The following is a 13,546-nucleotide window of genomic DNA, read 5'->3' as shown; positions in this document are numbered from 1 at the left end:
ATGAGGGTGAACCTCCCCGCTGCAGGAGAGTCCGTAGGAATTGGGCCTCAGGGTGTGACCTGATATGCCTGGGAGCTGGATTCTGGCCATTGGGAATCGCACTTCTCCCTGGAGACCTCACATAGCCCAAATTCCCCTGGGAGGAGTGAGGGAGCACAGAAGGAGCCAGAACAGTGGAGAGCAGACCAACACACTTTATTCCATAATCACAACAGTCAGGATCATTGTTAGCCGAGGTTCTGCAGAGCAAGGGCCAGCCATGTCACACCCCCAAGACGGACCCAGATGGGGTCGTCACTGCCCCTCGGCTAAAATCCTGTTTCTCCAAGATAACAGACACAGGGACCCTTCACTAACACAACACTACAAAGGTGACCCCGAGCGCTGGCGCCCGTCCGCAGGCTGCGCCGGGGCCCCGCCAGCTCCGGGTACCCCCGGCCCACTCGGCCGCCGCCAGGGCAGCTGCTTCCTGAGAGAGGTTTGGTTTATTTTTATTATTTATTATTACTATTATTATTATTATTCGCTTTGTCTGGAGTGATGACGGGATGTCGCACGCGCACGCACACACGCTCGCACACGCATGCCAGCCAGCACCGGGCAGCGGGGGCGCAGCGGGAGGGGGCCGCACGCTGGGGGGGTCTCTAAGCACTACAACCACACGGCACAGAAAATCCACCACTGTCCACGACGGTTCTCCCTGACAAACATACCCGGCGAGACTCGAGGAGGGGGACAGGGGTGAGGACGGGGACAAAGCGGATGATGTTGTGCTTGCGGCCAGGGCAGGAGACCCCGGCACTGGCTCCGGTTCTGGCACCGACCCAGAACCTGCTCCTGAGGAAATATTTCGCCTGACAGTCTGTGGAGGGATCACCCTGGCTCAAGGGTGATGCACAGCACGTAGGGGATCACTGGGACCCGTGTCCCCCGTAGGAACGGAAGCTGAGCCCTGAGCTGCAGGGTCAGCAAAGCACACGCGTGATGCGAGACCCTCAGTGTGGCCTCAGGCCTTGCTGGTACCTGGGGGCTTTGGCTTCCCCATGGACAGGGATGGAGGGCAGGTGACTGTCAGCCTCAGTACCCTCCCTGAGAAGCCCTGGCCACAGCATGGGGTGGCTGTGCACCCCAAGAAGGCACCGAGGTGCTGGGTGAGATCCGTGAGTGTTAGAGAGCTCTGGGGCCGCCGGACCCCACGGGAACCCCAAACCCGGCTCACACATGGGAGGGGGCTTCAGATGCTCCTGGAGCGGGGCTGCCCAGGGGGTGGGAAGGCAAAGTCCCCCCGAGGCGGCGGTGAGGCGGGAGCAGGCTGCCAGAATCACGGCTGTCCCGGCGCTTATTTGGCTTTTCCACCTTTGGGGGCGGGATTGGTTCCGGTGGGGGACGGCCGGGGAGGGAGGGGACGCAGAGAAGAGGACGCGCTCTATCCAGGGAACACGTGTCTGATGCGTGATGCCCGCCTGGCTCCGCAGGCTGGCACCCGCACGGGGGTACCGAAACACCGTGGCTAATGCCAACACACACGCACAGCTACCGCTACACACCGACACATCTACACTGCTGATGGTTGACCATCGCGGGGGGCCTCGAGGGGTCCCCAGGGACTGGGCTGGGGGACATCAAGCATCCCTGCAAAGGGCACAGGGACACACCTCTCCCTGCGCTGCAGTGCCTATCCCCACGGCTGAGCCAGGGCCACCAGCAGCTCCAGCAGCAGGGCCAGGCACCTACTTCGAAGCACCCTCAGGGGATGCCAGCACATGGGAGGGGGGGGGATGTCCTTCCCATGGTCACGGCTCAGTCCAGCCTGACAGCAAGGGGCAGGCACGGGGTAGCCTGTGACTGGGGGAACCGGCAGCCCCAGAACAGGGAGGCAGAGTCCCAAGCAGCAGGTGCTCTGCTGCTGCCAGCACCCCACTGGCAGGGAAGGATCCGAGGGGCCCCCACAAATCCAGAGTCCCTGGGGAATCGGGGTCATGGGGGACTGCAGGGGCTGCTACAAGCAGCGGTTGCTGCCGAGCCCAGTACAGCTCTTGCAGACGCTGCCAGCCCAAGCCATGACCACGTCCCCAGGGATGTGTGGGGTCCCCACCCAGCACAGCTGTACCAGAGCGCAGCCCCAGCCCCCCCAACCACAGCCTGCGGCAGCTGCCGAGCCAGCACTGCAGCCACGTGCTCCCGGCAGTGGGAGGAGGCGGCTGTCGCAGAAAGGAGCCATTAGGAAAAGCAAAGAAAATCCCAGCTGGAGGAGCCGCTGCAGCAGCATCTTCCCTGCCAGCATGTCTCTGCTCTTGGCGTGGCTGGCAGTGGAGCCTAGCTTGGTGCTGTGCGGAGGAGCCGTGCGCCAGAGCATCACCTACACCCCACACGCCCAGCAGCACTGGCTGCAGCTGCTCTGGGACCAGTTTGGGTGGTTGCTTAAGGCAGATTTCCCACAGCTGCCCTTCGCTGCCACCCTGCCCTTCTATGCTGCTCCCTGCCATCCCGGCAGCACCACGTGCCACGGCTGAGCACAGTGACACCCAGCTCCACCGGCCAAGGTCAGCCAGCCCACAGCAGGTCCTGCACAGGCACAGGCTCCAAGGTTAAAATGAAGGCTGGCTGCTTAGTGAAGGGCTGGTCCCCATACAATTTCGGGATGACTCCGGACAGGGGCTCTCTCCGTGGCACAGCTTTCCCTGCACAACTGCCTGGCGAGAGAAACAACACAGCCTCCCGCACCCACGTGCTCATCACGTGTGTACAACTTCACTCTTCCCAAAGCGAGTGGCGGGGAGCCTACGCCAAAGGAAAGGAGTCGCTGCTGTGGGACACTGAACCCCCAAACCAGGGACCCCTCACAAAACAAGGAGTTGGGAAGGGAAAGTTTGGCATGGCTCGGCATCCCTCCCCAAGGGCTGCAAAGAGGAAGAGGAGAAAATTGAAGCCATGCGTTCAATACAGTCAAAAACCAAACGGAATCAGCCATTCTCCGAGGGATGGGGAAGGTGGGGTGGGCACCGAGAGCTGGGGTGGCGTGGATGCTCCTGCTTCCTGGAGAGCGGGAGGGCACACGGTACTGGCACAGATGGGAGCAGCCGGGAGCAGCCATGGCTGTCAGCGCAGGGGCCGTGGGGGAAAGCGGCCGGGTGTGACAATGAAAACCCGATGAGATGCATTTCACGGGCAAGTAACCGCAGCGGGCGGCCATGCGTCCTGCGGGCACGAGGCGAGAGCCGGACAGACAGACGGATGGAGATGGGTGTGTGCCAGGGGGTGGGGGGAGCAGGGGCTCTGCCTTCCAGCAGCTTCAAGGCAAAATACCTGATTCCTGCATGTAAACAGCTGGTTTCGGTTTGTTTGTTTTTTTTCCTGGGTTGTTTTTTGATATGACCTGATTGTGGGTGAAAATAAAAATGAGTGTTACCTGCAGAGCGTGGGACTCAGTAGGTAAAGACCAAGTCTGAGATGCTGGACATGAGCCAGTCCCCTGCTATCATCTCCGTCACCTCGGGCGTGCAATAGTCCGGGAACTCGAAGTGCGAGGAGCCTCCCCGCGGGTAGAGGTCGTGGTCCTTGTCGAAGACGGACCAGTCCAGGGCACCACAGGTGGCACTGGCAGGCGCCCGCCCGGGCATGATCCCCAGCAGCTCCTCCTCCAGCTCCTCGTCAGAGGAGCTGAAGGAAGAGGGAGGGGACCCAGCCGACATGGGAGAGGGGGACCCGCTCTCTGGGGACCTCCCTGGCTCCGGGCAGGGTGTGGTAGGGCTCAGGGGTGCAGGGGACTCCTGGGGGCTCTGCTCCCCGTCGGGCGCCGGGTGCCAGGCAGCCGTGCCAGGCATCACAGGGCTGTCCTCAGCGGGCACCTCTGGTGCGGGCTCCTGCGGGGTGTCGGGGCTGGTGGACAGCTTGGCGGGCTGCCTGCGGCTGGCAGAGACACGGCCCAACACCGAGGGCTTGATCTTCACTGGGAGCCGCGGGCGGGCTGCTCCGGTGCCCACCTTGCCCTTTTTCCGAGGCCGGTACTTGTAGTCGGGGTAGTCAGCCATGTGCTTGAGGCGCAGGCGCTCGGCCTCCCTGACAAAGGGGATCTTCTCGGAGTCGTGGAGGAGCTGCCAGCGCCGGCCCAGGCGCTTGGAGATCTCGGCGTTGTGCATGTCGGGCCACTGGTCCATGATCTTGCGGCGCTCGTGCTGGGACCACACCATGAAGGCGTTCATGGGCCGCTTGATGTGCCCGCTCGGCGTCTTGCACCAGGCGGGCTCGGTGTCACGGGCGGGCAGCGGGGCGCAGGGCTCCCGCCGAGCCTCCGCGCCCCGGCCCCGCGGGCCGCGCTGCACCATCCCGGAGCCGGGTATCCCGCCGCCGCCTCCGCCTCTTCCTCCTCCCCTCCCGCCGTCGCCTCCCTGCCCGCCGCCGCCTCCCCGCCCGCCGCTACGCGCCGCGCCGCGCCGCCCCCATTGTGCGGAGCGGGCGGCGGCGGGGCGGGGCGCAGGCGGCCGCGACGGGGCCCGGGGGCGCACGGCGGGGCCGGCTCCGCCGGGGCGGCGGCCGCGGAGATGCTCCGAAAGGGGCCCGGGATGGCCCGGTGGTCTCTGGCTCGGAGATGCTCTGCAGCGGTCCTGTCCCAGAATGTTCTGCACCGGTCCGAGGATGCTCCGGAATGCTCTGTAGCACCTCGAGGATGCTCGGTACCGGTCTGAGGGTGCTCTGTAGCACCTCGCGGATGCTCGGTACCGGTCTGAGGATGCTCCGGGATGCTCTGTACCGTCTCGGGGATGCTCCACACCAACCCGGGGATGTTCGGAGCCGGCTCGAGGATGTTCCGGGATGCTCTGAAACGGCTCGGGGATGCCGCACGCCGTGAGGGCTCCGCCCCGGGGTTGCTCTTCTCCCCGCCGTCCCGGTGTTGCCTCCCCGGTTAAGTCGGCAGATGCTTCGGTCGGGAATGGTATACGGTGATTGCGGCGGGTCCAGGTGCTGGTCGGGGGTGCGCGGGGGCGGTGCGGAAAGCCCAGGAGCCGCACGCCCCCCGGTGCCGCTCTTATAGACACGGCCGCCCCGCCCCCGCCGCCCCCGGTAAACACCGCCGCGCCGGGTCTGTCAATGGAGGGCCCCGCCCCCCGCCGCCCATTGGCCGCGGGGCGGGGGGGCAGATCCCGCTCAGCCAATGGGCGCCCGCCGAGAGGGGTTGCTGGAGAGAATGGCAGGGCGGCACACCCCGGTACCCCCGGTACCGCCCGGCTACCCGGCACGCCCCGGTACCCCGGTACTCCCCGGTACCCCCCCGCTAGACATGGCACGCCCCGCTGCCCGCTGGTAACCTGGCACACTGATCCCCCGATGCCGCCTGCACGGCAGCCCGGCAGCCCCCAGTACCTCGACCCGAGGTGCACAGAACCCACGGTGACACCCGGTACCTTCAGACAAACATCCCGGTACGCCGGTACCACTCTGTGCTCTCAGGCACCCACCCGAGGATGCTCCAGCTCCTGCCAGTAACCCGCTACTTCCTCGGTTTAGGCACCCCGATGTCCCCGATGACCCTGACATCCACACCCTCGGAAGCACCCACACCCCTCGCGGTTCGTCGGGAGCCTGTACACGGGTCTGACCGGCCAGAACACCGACTATCACCCCGGAATGCTGCGCTTGAGCCCTGCCCTGCAGCCCCACCGGGCTCCCGGGACACCCACTGCTCCCGGTCACCCAGGCAGAGCACCGGCCCGGACCAGTCCCCGGGCCGCTCACTAGGGCTAGCACGGCTCGGCGCCACGCGTTGTGGGAACACTGACGTCTTCGTGAACACGTCCCCGCCACCCATTCCAGCGGTGTCTCCCCGTGGGTCGGCCCCCGGCGGGGACGGGAGCGCCGGGCGGGGAGCGCGCAACCCACGAGGCGGACACGCGGCTCCCGGTGCCGCGGGTGGGGCCACGCCCCTCCCGGCCAGGCCCCGCCCCCTCGCTGGGCGGCACCAATGGGGCAGCGGCGGCGGCGCTGTTGCCCCGGAGACCGCGGGCTGCCCGCCGGGGGCCGCGCCCATTGGCTGTAGCTGCCGCGCGCGGGCCCGCCGGGGGCCGCGCCCATTGGCTGCGCCGCCGCCGCCAGTTGCTGTGGTGACAGGGGACCGCGCGGGGCCGCGCCCGACCCGCCCGGGCACCGCCGCTCACCGGGCACCGCCGCTCACCGGGCACCGCCGCTCACCGGGCACCGCGGGCTGTCGCTGTCCTGCACTCTGAGCGGGAACTGTGGCCTGTCCCGACCCTGCCGGCTGCCCTGACATTGAGGAGAGCCAGGACACCGGGGCCTGCCCTCCTGCCGGCCTGGCCCGCAGCCCCGGGCGCTGCCCACGCCGTCCCGGAGCCGCGCTCCGCGGGGAACATCGCACAGTTCTCCACCGCGGCTTTGCCTGCTGGCGGCGCCTCCCCGAACCGTTCCCGTTCGGTACAGCCGGAGGTCATGCCCGGTGCGGGTCACCCGCACGGGCCTGGCGCGGAGCACTTGCTCGGCCGCTCCCACACACCTCCGGTCTTCTCTGCCAGCGGGCCGGCAGGACCGGCTGGGTGCGCATTAGCACGGAACGCCCGTGCCGTCGAGCAGCTCTGAGCGGCCGGAGGCGGCTGCCCATCCCCGTTGGTCCCGTGCACCGGGCTCGCCTCTACCCGGGCTCCCCTAGACAGCCGTTCCTCTGCTCCCTCCCGGCCCCGGCCGCCCCTCAAGCAGCCCGGGGCCAGTCCCGCCGGTCTGCTCGGGCTGCCACAGCTGCTCCCATCCCTGACACGCAGACCCCACCCGGTGGATCCTGTCCCGGTGATCCTGTCCCGGTGCGGTGCCGAGCCGGCAGGGGGCGTCCCTTCCGCCCGTTCCCGGGAGCCCGAGCCCCGCCCGGACCCGAGCCCCGCCGCTGTCGCCGCAGGGACCGACTCGGCTCACGGGGATACGGGGCATCCCCAGAGGCCTTAGCGAAGAGGGGCTCCCGGAGAGCGATGGGGCCCGGGCGTCCCCGGAGGGCAGAGGATGGTGAGGATCAATGGGATGTAGGGGTGTCCCGGGAGGCACAGAAGCTGCCAAATGGACAAAGGAGCGAGCTGGGAGGGGTTCCCCATAGACAGGCAGCGGTATCACCCCTGCCACAGCCGACTAAATCCATTCCTCCATACTGTCCCTGGCTCCAGCTTGGCTGCTGGAACACCACTCTGCTTCGCAGAGGCACTCCTGTGTGGAGTGGCACCAGGCACGGTGACAGATTCCTCCGTGCTGCCAGTGCAAGCAGCGGTGCCTGAAGGTAAGGTCAGGGTTGGTGAAAGCAGACATTTCCCAGCTCTGAGGAATCAGCAGCGATTGTATTTCTCCCTGTGCAGAGGATGAAGGCAGTGGTGCAGACCTGCTGTCAGAACCAGCTGGACACAGTGAGGGCAGAACTCCAGGAAATAGAAAAAACAATGGAAAATAATCTGGGAAGCTAGTTGCTCACATCACTGTGAAATGAGTCTATACAGTCATGTTACCTTTGCTTTCCATCCTTGGCTAAAGACACTGTGTTGATCTTATAAATGTCAAACAATTCCATTTCTGAGAATGAATCCCATTTGCTCTGTGGGGATGATCTTCCCACCAGCCTGCCAGGAGGGAGAGAGTCCTGTGACACACGGCAACCTGTGCTCGGGGGAGGGAGTCTGCTCATGGCATCATTCCTTCCTGGTGTATCCCAGCTCCTGCCCCCCGGCTGCACACAGGGCTTATTTTTCATGAAAATATCACCCTGTTGGGCAGACACTCACCCCACAGAGCAGCAGTGGTGTGGGTGTCAAGGGGGCTGCATCTCCTGCACCAGGATCTGGGTTTTAGCTGGAAGACTGGTATGGCTGTAGCTATGGAGGCACAAACTGAAGGAGGAGAAAAGCCTGGAACATGTCAGGAGGGAGGAGGCGAGTGGCTGCGTGATAGATTAGTGGAACTTCATTTTTTTCTGTTTAAAAAAAAATGATAAAAAAGGGGAATTAATTAGCCTCAGCAGCTGGTGGGGCTGGGGTTACTGAGGGTGGATGGGAGAAGAGTTAAAAATAGCAGGAAGGCCCAAGTGGAAAGTTTCTGTAACATCACAAGTCAGGCATTTGGTGCTTACCCGCCCTGACAGGCGGGAGCCTGTGCCAGAGCCCTCTCCACCATCCTCAGCCCTTTCCCACTGACCTCCCGGCAACTTTTCACACGACATCACCAGCCCTTCGTTTTGTTAATTAACCCTTTGCTTCCAGACACTGGACTTGCATCTTGAAAGAGCAAATTCAGCCACCAGCTGCTCATCCTGGGAATGTGAGTGTGCAGAGGAGCACAGTGCTCCTGCTGGCCCTCCCTGGCTCCCTGCATGTCACTGGCAGCGTATGGAGCCCAGAAGAGCTGTAACCCCCTTGTATCCATTCCCATCTTCATTTCAGCTTCCCCTCCTTAAAAATCCTCCTGTTTCCAGAGCCCCTGGGTGGATTTTGCTGGTAGGTCTGAGCCCTATGCTGGGACGCTCTGGATGCACAGTTTGTCCTCAGCTGAGACGGAGATGGATGAGGCAGCTCTGAGCAAGCCCAGCTTGCTGCACTTGTCCCTGCTGCGAGAAAGCAGATGTACCTGGCTGCTCCAACGGGCTTTCTCTGCTTCTGTTTGTCTTTCAGGGTTGACAATAAGAGCAGCTGAATTCATTCCTTCTCCCTCTCAGAGGCCCAGGAGTTGTGTCTGGCTCTGCTGCTCTGGGAAGGCTGGCAAGAGCTGAGCCTGCCATACAGAGGGTGGTCTGAGGGTGGTGGAGCAGGGCTTGGGCTGGAACTGATTTTGGTGGCTGGGAGAGCGGTCAGTGACTGTGGCAGACCATGATGCGTGAGAAAATACTTCTGGGTTTACTGGGGGTCAGGTTTGGCTCTGGTTTACACTAAGCAGGAGCTGGGCACTACCGTCACCTGGTTTAAAAGGGTTTCTCTCTTCCCCTAGCTGCTCGCATGGTCCTGGGTGCCAGAACAAGCATTTGAGCTGACCCCACTGAAAGCCAGTGCAAGACTCTGGGGACATAGAGAGGGTGGCACAGCTGACACAAGGCAGGCTTCCCTCCAGCCACTTTGTGCCCCCTGATGACAGGACTGCCATGCAGGGAACAGGACACCTCTGAGGACAGTCCATCGGTCAGTCACCCTGCTCCTGCTTCTGCTCCTCCTGTACCCAAACAGCCAAAGCACAGTGCCTTCTTCCCCACTGTGCTTTGCCCCTCCTACCTCTCCTCTCTCTCAGGTATATGCTGGGTACCGAGGTGGTCCTCAGCACTCCCACCAAGGAGGGACACTCATGTGATGCCAGCTCAGTGCCTGGAGCAGCCAGGCTTGGATGAGGTGCCAAGCTGAGTCCATTGCCTTCAGCCCTTCTTCCCCCCAGTCCTGCTCAGCACCTTGGGCATTTGTAGATGTGGTTTTATGGCACAATAAAGGTGTTACTGTCATTCCTGCCCTCCCCATCACTGTGCTCTGATTGTGAGGGATGTCCTGGGACCAGCCCTGCAGCCATGAGGCTCTGCCAGCCTATCCCAGTGTGGGTGGACTGGTGATCCAGTGTAGGGTCAGAGCAGTGCCCACACTGGGACACTTTGGGACAGTGCTGCCAGTGTCCGGGATCTACAGACAGGTTCAAATAAAAACAGCCTCTGCTATTGCCCGTGCCAGGAGACCCCCAGCCTTGTACTCGATCACTGCATCTTGGAGACAGAGCTGCACAGCTGGGCTCCGGGCTTCTAGGTCCTGAAAAAGCACACCTTCCCCTGGGCAGGGCAGGACCGACCGGGCTCGGCTCGCTCCTTTCTTGGCGGAACTGAGCCTAGGGCGGTGAGACCAGGGCCGGGAACCGGGTTGACGCAGCTCCACACAGGACCGGAGCTTGATGGAGCCTCCGCCCGCGGAGACGCATCCCGCAGCATCCCGATGTAACCCTTCTCCCCATGACCGAGGTACGGGTCCCGGGGGAATTCGCCGTTCCTCGGCACCGCAAGCCCCGAGGGGACCTCGGGGACCGGGACAGGGCGGCTGGGCCGGACCGAGGCCAGCGCGGGAGGGGGTGTGTTCGGCGGGGGAGGGATCGGAGCGGCGAGGGGCTCCACCTCCCGGGGCTTAAAGCCCGGAGCGGACGGCGGTGCGGGTGTCCCGGGAAAGTTGTGCCCGTGTTGCCATCGGCTCGGAGCGGGAGCGGCTCCAGGAGCGGCAGCGGCGCGGTCGGGGGCTGCCGGGTGCGAGTGCCCTTCGGGGCGACACCCCCTCCCCCGCCCACCCTTCGACCCCCCCTGCCCTCGGTGCTGGTGATGACCCTGAACACGCAGCCCGGATGCAGGAGCCCGCTGCGGCGGAGGGCCAGCACCCCGCTCCCGCGGCCGGGTGGCTCTGGGGCCGCTTCGCGGAGTGAGCCCTTTCACCCCCAGCTCGGCCACACCGCCTCCGAGCCGGGCGGCAGGGCCCCCCGCAGCAGCTGGTGCCCTGACTCCTCGGGGTCCCCAAGGCTCAGGGAGCCCCGGTACCGAGTGGTGCTGCTGGGTGACCCCGGCGTGGGGAAGACCAGCCTGGTCAACCTCTTCGCCGGCGTCCAGGAAAGGGACCCGCTGGACCAGCACGGAGGTGGGTGTCTGATGGGGGGATCTACTGCAGGGTCACCTGCGGGGCATCCCGTGGCCCCATGATGGGAGGCGGAGAGGAGCCCGGGACCCTGCTGGAAAGCGCGGCACTGACCGAGCTCTCCCTCCCGGTGTCCCGCAGGGGTCGCGTACGAGCGCAGGCTGACCGTGGATGGCGAGGAGACCACGCTGCTGGTGCTGGACACCTGGGAGTCAGAGCAGCGGGTATGGTGGGGCTGGGTGTTGGAGAGAGCTGGGCGAGCCAGGATGTGCCCGGGGGACATTGTATGGGCACAAGTGCAGTCTTGGGGTCTCTGAGCGCTTTGAAGGGCAACCTGGGCCCCCTCTGCCCATTTCTGGGGCTCACCACCTTGGAGCACAGGATACACACTGGGCAAGACAGGCTGGGGTCATATCTCTGCACAGCTCTGTGCCCACCCTCCTGGGGCATGGGAGGTTGCCCCCTATGTTCTCACTAGTGTGGGCTCTTATATGATAACCCACTTCAAAATGCATGGAAGTGGTTTGGGAATGGGGCTGAAAGATCCAGCTGGGTAAATCCATGAGTCAGTATCGCCAGCCAGAACACTTTAACGGGCAGAACAGTGCTCCCAAGAGCCTGGAGTAGGGCATTCCTCATGCCCAGAACATGAGGTATCTCCTGGGCAGAAATACCAGTGCTGCTGTCACTGCCTCCCTCACAACACCTCCCTCCTTCCCTTCCTGCCAGGGCCCTGCATTCCTGTAGGTGCCACCTGGGAGTGGGAACAGAGTCAGTGCCCAAGCTGTGGACAGGGGTGCAGCACCCACATGGACTGAGCTGTGTTTGGCACACACTGCCCAGAGGTGCCCCAGCACTGTGACACCCTGACAATGGCTTCTTTTTTTCCACTGTGGCTTATTCCCACACTGACCAGCAGTGCCATAATCATGCAGGGTGCAGCACCCACCACACAGTCCCAGGGAATTCCCAGGGGATTCAGCCTTACCTCCCCCAAGCTGAGCCCACAGCTCCAGCCTGTTGTTGATAGAGAGGAAAACTCCCAAACACTCCCCTCAAAATCAAGAGCTTTTAATCTTCATTTAATTACTAGGGTAACACACCTGTTCACCACAGTGTGGGGGCCAGTGGGGTGCACTGACAGGTCCCATCAGTGCCAGGGTGCTCTGCTGTCCCCTGGAAGTGGTCATGGCCCCAGATTGGTGACATCTTGTTCCCTGTATGGTGACAGGATGAGGAGAGCCAGCGCCGTAGCCACTGCCTGCAGATAGGGAATGCCTACATCATCGTTTACTCTGTCACTGACCGGGACAGCTTCGAGAGCGCCTCGGAGCTGCGCATCCACCTGCGCCGCGCACGCCAGGCTGAGGACATCCCCATCATCCTGGTGGGGAACAAAACCGACCTGGTGCGCTGCCGGGAGGTGTCAGAGGAAGGTGAGTAGGGGGTGAAGGCTCTGGCTGGTGGAGACCCCTGAGGGGGCTCCGTGCCCAGCTGTTTCCTCTGCATCTGTCCCCTTGTCCCTGGACGTGCAGCTGCTGTTGTGAATGCGGCAGTGCCCGTACCACAACACCTGAGGTGCCAGCAGGGCCATGCCCTCTCCCTGCCCTTCCCTTGCAGAGGGCCAGGCCTGTGCTGCTGTCTTCGACTGCAAGTTCATTGAGACGTCGGCGGCTCTGCAGCACAACGTGGATGAGCTCTTCGAGGGGGTGGTGCGGCAGATCCGCCTCCGCCAAGGGGGCAAAAAGTCCCACCGGCACCCCCTGCCCAGCCAGAAGCACAAGGAGAGCCTTGCCAGCAGAGCCCGGCACTTCCTCGACAGGCTGGTGGCCAGGAACAGCAGCAAAGTGGGCCTCAAGGTCCGATCCAAGTCCTGCCATGACCTGTCTGTGCTCTGAGAGCCACGCTCCTGTCCCTCCACACGCGCCGGCTGGGACTCTGCTCTCTGCCAGCAGTGTGGCCAGTGGCTCTGTGAAGAGCTCAGACGGGGCTGGAGTGATGCTGAGCATGTGGAGCCGTTTTCACTGGTGCTGAGGGATGCGAAGGTGCTCTGGATCCGGCCACTCCCCTCCAGGAGAGGGGATAAGTGGGATCAGGTCCGTGGAGTGGAGTATGGGATGGGTACCTGCACTTGGAGTGGTGAGGTTTTGGATCACAGCTGCTCCTGCAGAGCTGGAGGTGAGGGGTGGCTGTGCCCCAGAGCAGGGCTGAAGGCTACCAGGAGTGTGGCAGGTCCCACTCGCAGTGCTGTCCTTTGCAGGGCAGCAGGGACTGGCAAGGGCACTGTGGCATTGTCCACCCTGGACAGCCTGGAGCCTGGCTGGGAAAAGGGGGCAGGGGAGCACCAGTGGCATCACCTGGCACCCTGACCCTGCTGTGCCAGGGCTCTGTGCCATGTCTCACTGGCAGCAGTGTGTTTCTGTGCTCTCTCTGTACTGGTGTGATGGGGAAAACCCTTGATCTGCAGAATAAACCACATCAGGGAGGTGCTGTTCTCTGCTGGGTCCCTGTCCTGGGGAGCCAATTCCCAGAGCCACATGGTCAGATTGAAGCTCTGTTCCTTGCCTGTGCCAGGGCTGAGGATCTGCTTCCTGCTCTGGCCAGGCCTTGGGTGGCTCCTCCATTAGCTGGAGTATCCTGGGGCAGGGAGAGCCTCTGTCCAGGGCTTCCTTTGGCCACCCTTGGTGGAGGTCCCTGTTCTTCGCCCATTGGTCCAGCATCGTTCCCTGTGAAGCCCCCTGCATTTCCCACCTCTGGAAAAGCCTGTGGGAAGGGCTGAGCTCTGCTGAGCTGCAGGTTTAAAGCCCTGAGCACCGTGGGAGCCGTAGCCTGGGCAGGGAGCTGGATGCTTGGTGGCTCCAGGAAGGGGCAGGGAGCAGGAGCCGAGCAGAATGGCACAGCCAGGAAGGGACGTGCTTGGCTGCAGCAAGCAG

General features: G+C 63.5%; 2 protein-coding genes and 1 long non-coding RNA gene across 3 annotated transcripts; 2 read left to right on the top strand and 1 right to left on the bottom strand.

Annotated features, from left to right (window-relative positions):
- Nucleotides 1-174: 174 nt before the first annotated feature.
- Nucleotides 175-4,336, bottom strand: SOX12 (SRY-box transcription factor 12). The gene is made up of 2 exons (XM_059862275.1): nucleotides 3,410-4,336; nucleotides 175-3,313 (listed from the first exon to the last, which is right to left on the bottom strand). Exon 1 carries the CDS (start codon nucleotides 4,323-4,325, stop codon nucleotides 3,426-3,428), a length of 900 nt encoding a protein of 299 aa, XP_059718258.1. The 5' UTR covers nucleotides 4,326-4,336; the 3' UTR covers nucleotides 175-3,313; nucleotides 3,410-3,425.
- A 4,587-nt stretch (nucleotides 4,337-8,923) lies between these two features.
- LOC132335957 (uncharacterized) lies at nucleotides 8,924-9,457 on the top strand. The gene is made up of 2 exons (XR_009488779.1): nucleotides 8,924-9,146; nucleotides 9,253-9,457. It is a non-coding gene; the product is annotated as an uncharacterized LOC132335957 (long non-coding RNA).
- Nucleotides 9,458-10,148: 691 nt separating this feature from the next.
- REM1 (RRAD and GEM like GTPase 1) lies at nucleotides 10,149-13,098 on the top strand. The gene is made up of 4 exons (XM_059862806.1): nucleotides 10,149-10,616; nucleotides 10,755-10,837; nucleotides 11,845-12,049; nucleotides 12,234-13,098. Exons 1-4 carry the CDS (start codon nucleotides 10,307-10,309, stop codon nucleotides 12,509-12,511), a joined length of 876 nt encoding a protein of 291 aa, XP_059718789.1. The 5' UTR covers nucleotides 10,149-10,306; the 3' UTR covers nucleotides 12,512-13,098.
- The last annotated feature ends 448 nt before the right edge of the window (nucleotides 13,099-13,546 follow it).

This window comes from Haemorhous mexicanus, chromosome 18 (assembly GCF_027477595.1).
Source record: "Haemorhous mexicanus isolate bHaeMex1 chromosome 18, bHaeMex1.pri, whole genome shotgun sequence".
NCBI lineage: Eukaryota > Metazoa > Chordata > Aves > Passeriformes > Fringillidae > Haemorhous > Haemorhous mexicanus.
This window is presented reverse-complemented; position numbering and strand designations above follow the sequence as displayed.

What these genes read in the sequence shown, in the direction of transcription:
- SOX12 (XM_059862275.1), bottom strand. Translation starts at nt 4,325, where the DNA reads ATGGTGCAGCGCGGCCCGCGGGGCCGGGGCGCGGAGGCTCGGCGGGAG.
- REM1 (XM_059862806.1), top strand. Translation starts at nt 10,307, where the DNA reads ATGACCCTGAACACGCAGCCCGGATGCAGGAGCCCGCTGCGGCGGAGG. An exon ending in CCTGGGAGTCAGAGCAGCGG is followed by an intron (nt 10,838 to 11,844) that starts GTATGGTGGGGC and finishes GTATGGTGACAG; the next exon opens with GATGAGGAGAGCCAGCGCCG. An exon ending in CCGGGAGGTGTCAGAGGAAG is followed by an intron (nt 12,050 to 12,233) that starts GTGAGTAGGGGG and finishes CTTCCCTTGCAG; the next exon opens with AGGGCCAGGCCTGTGCTGCT.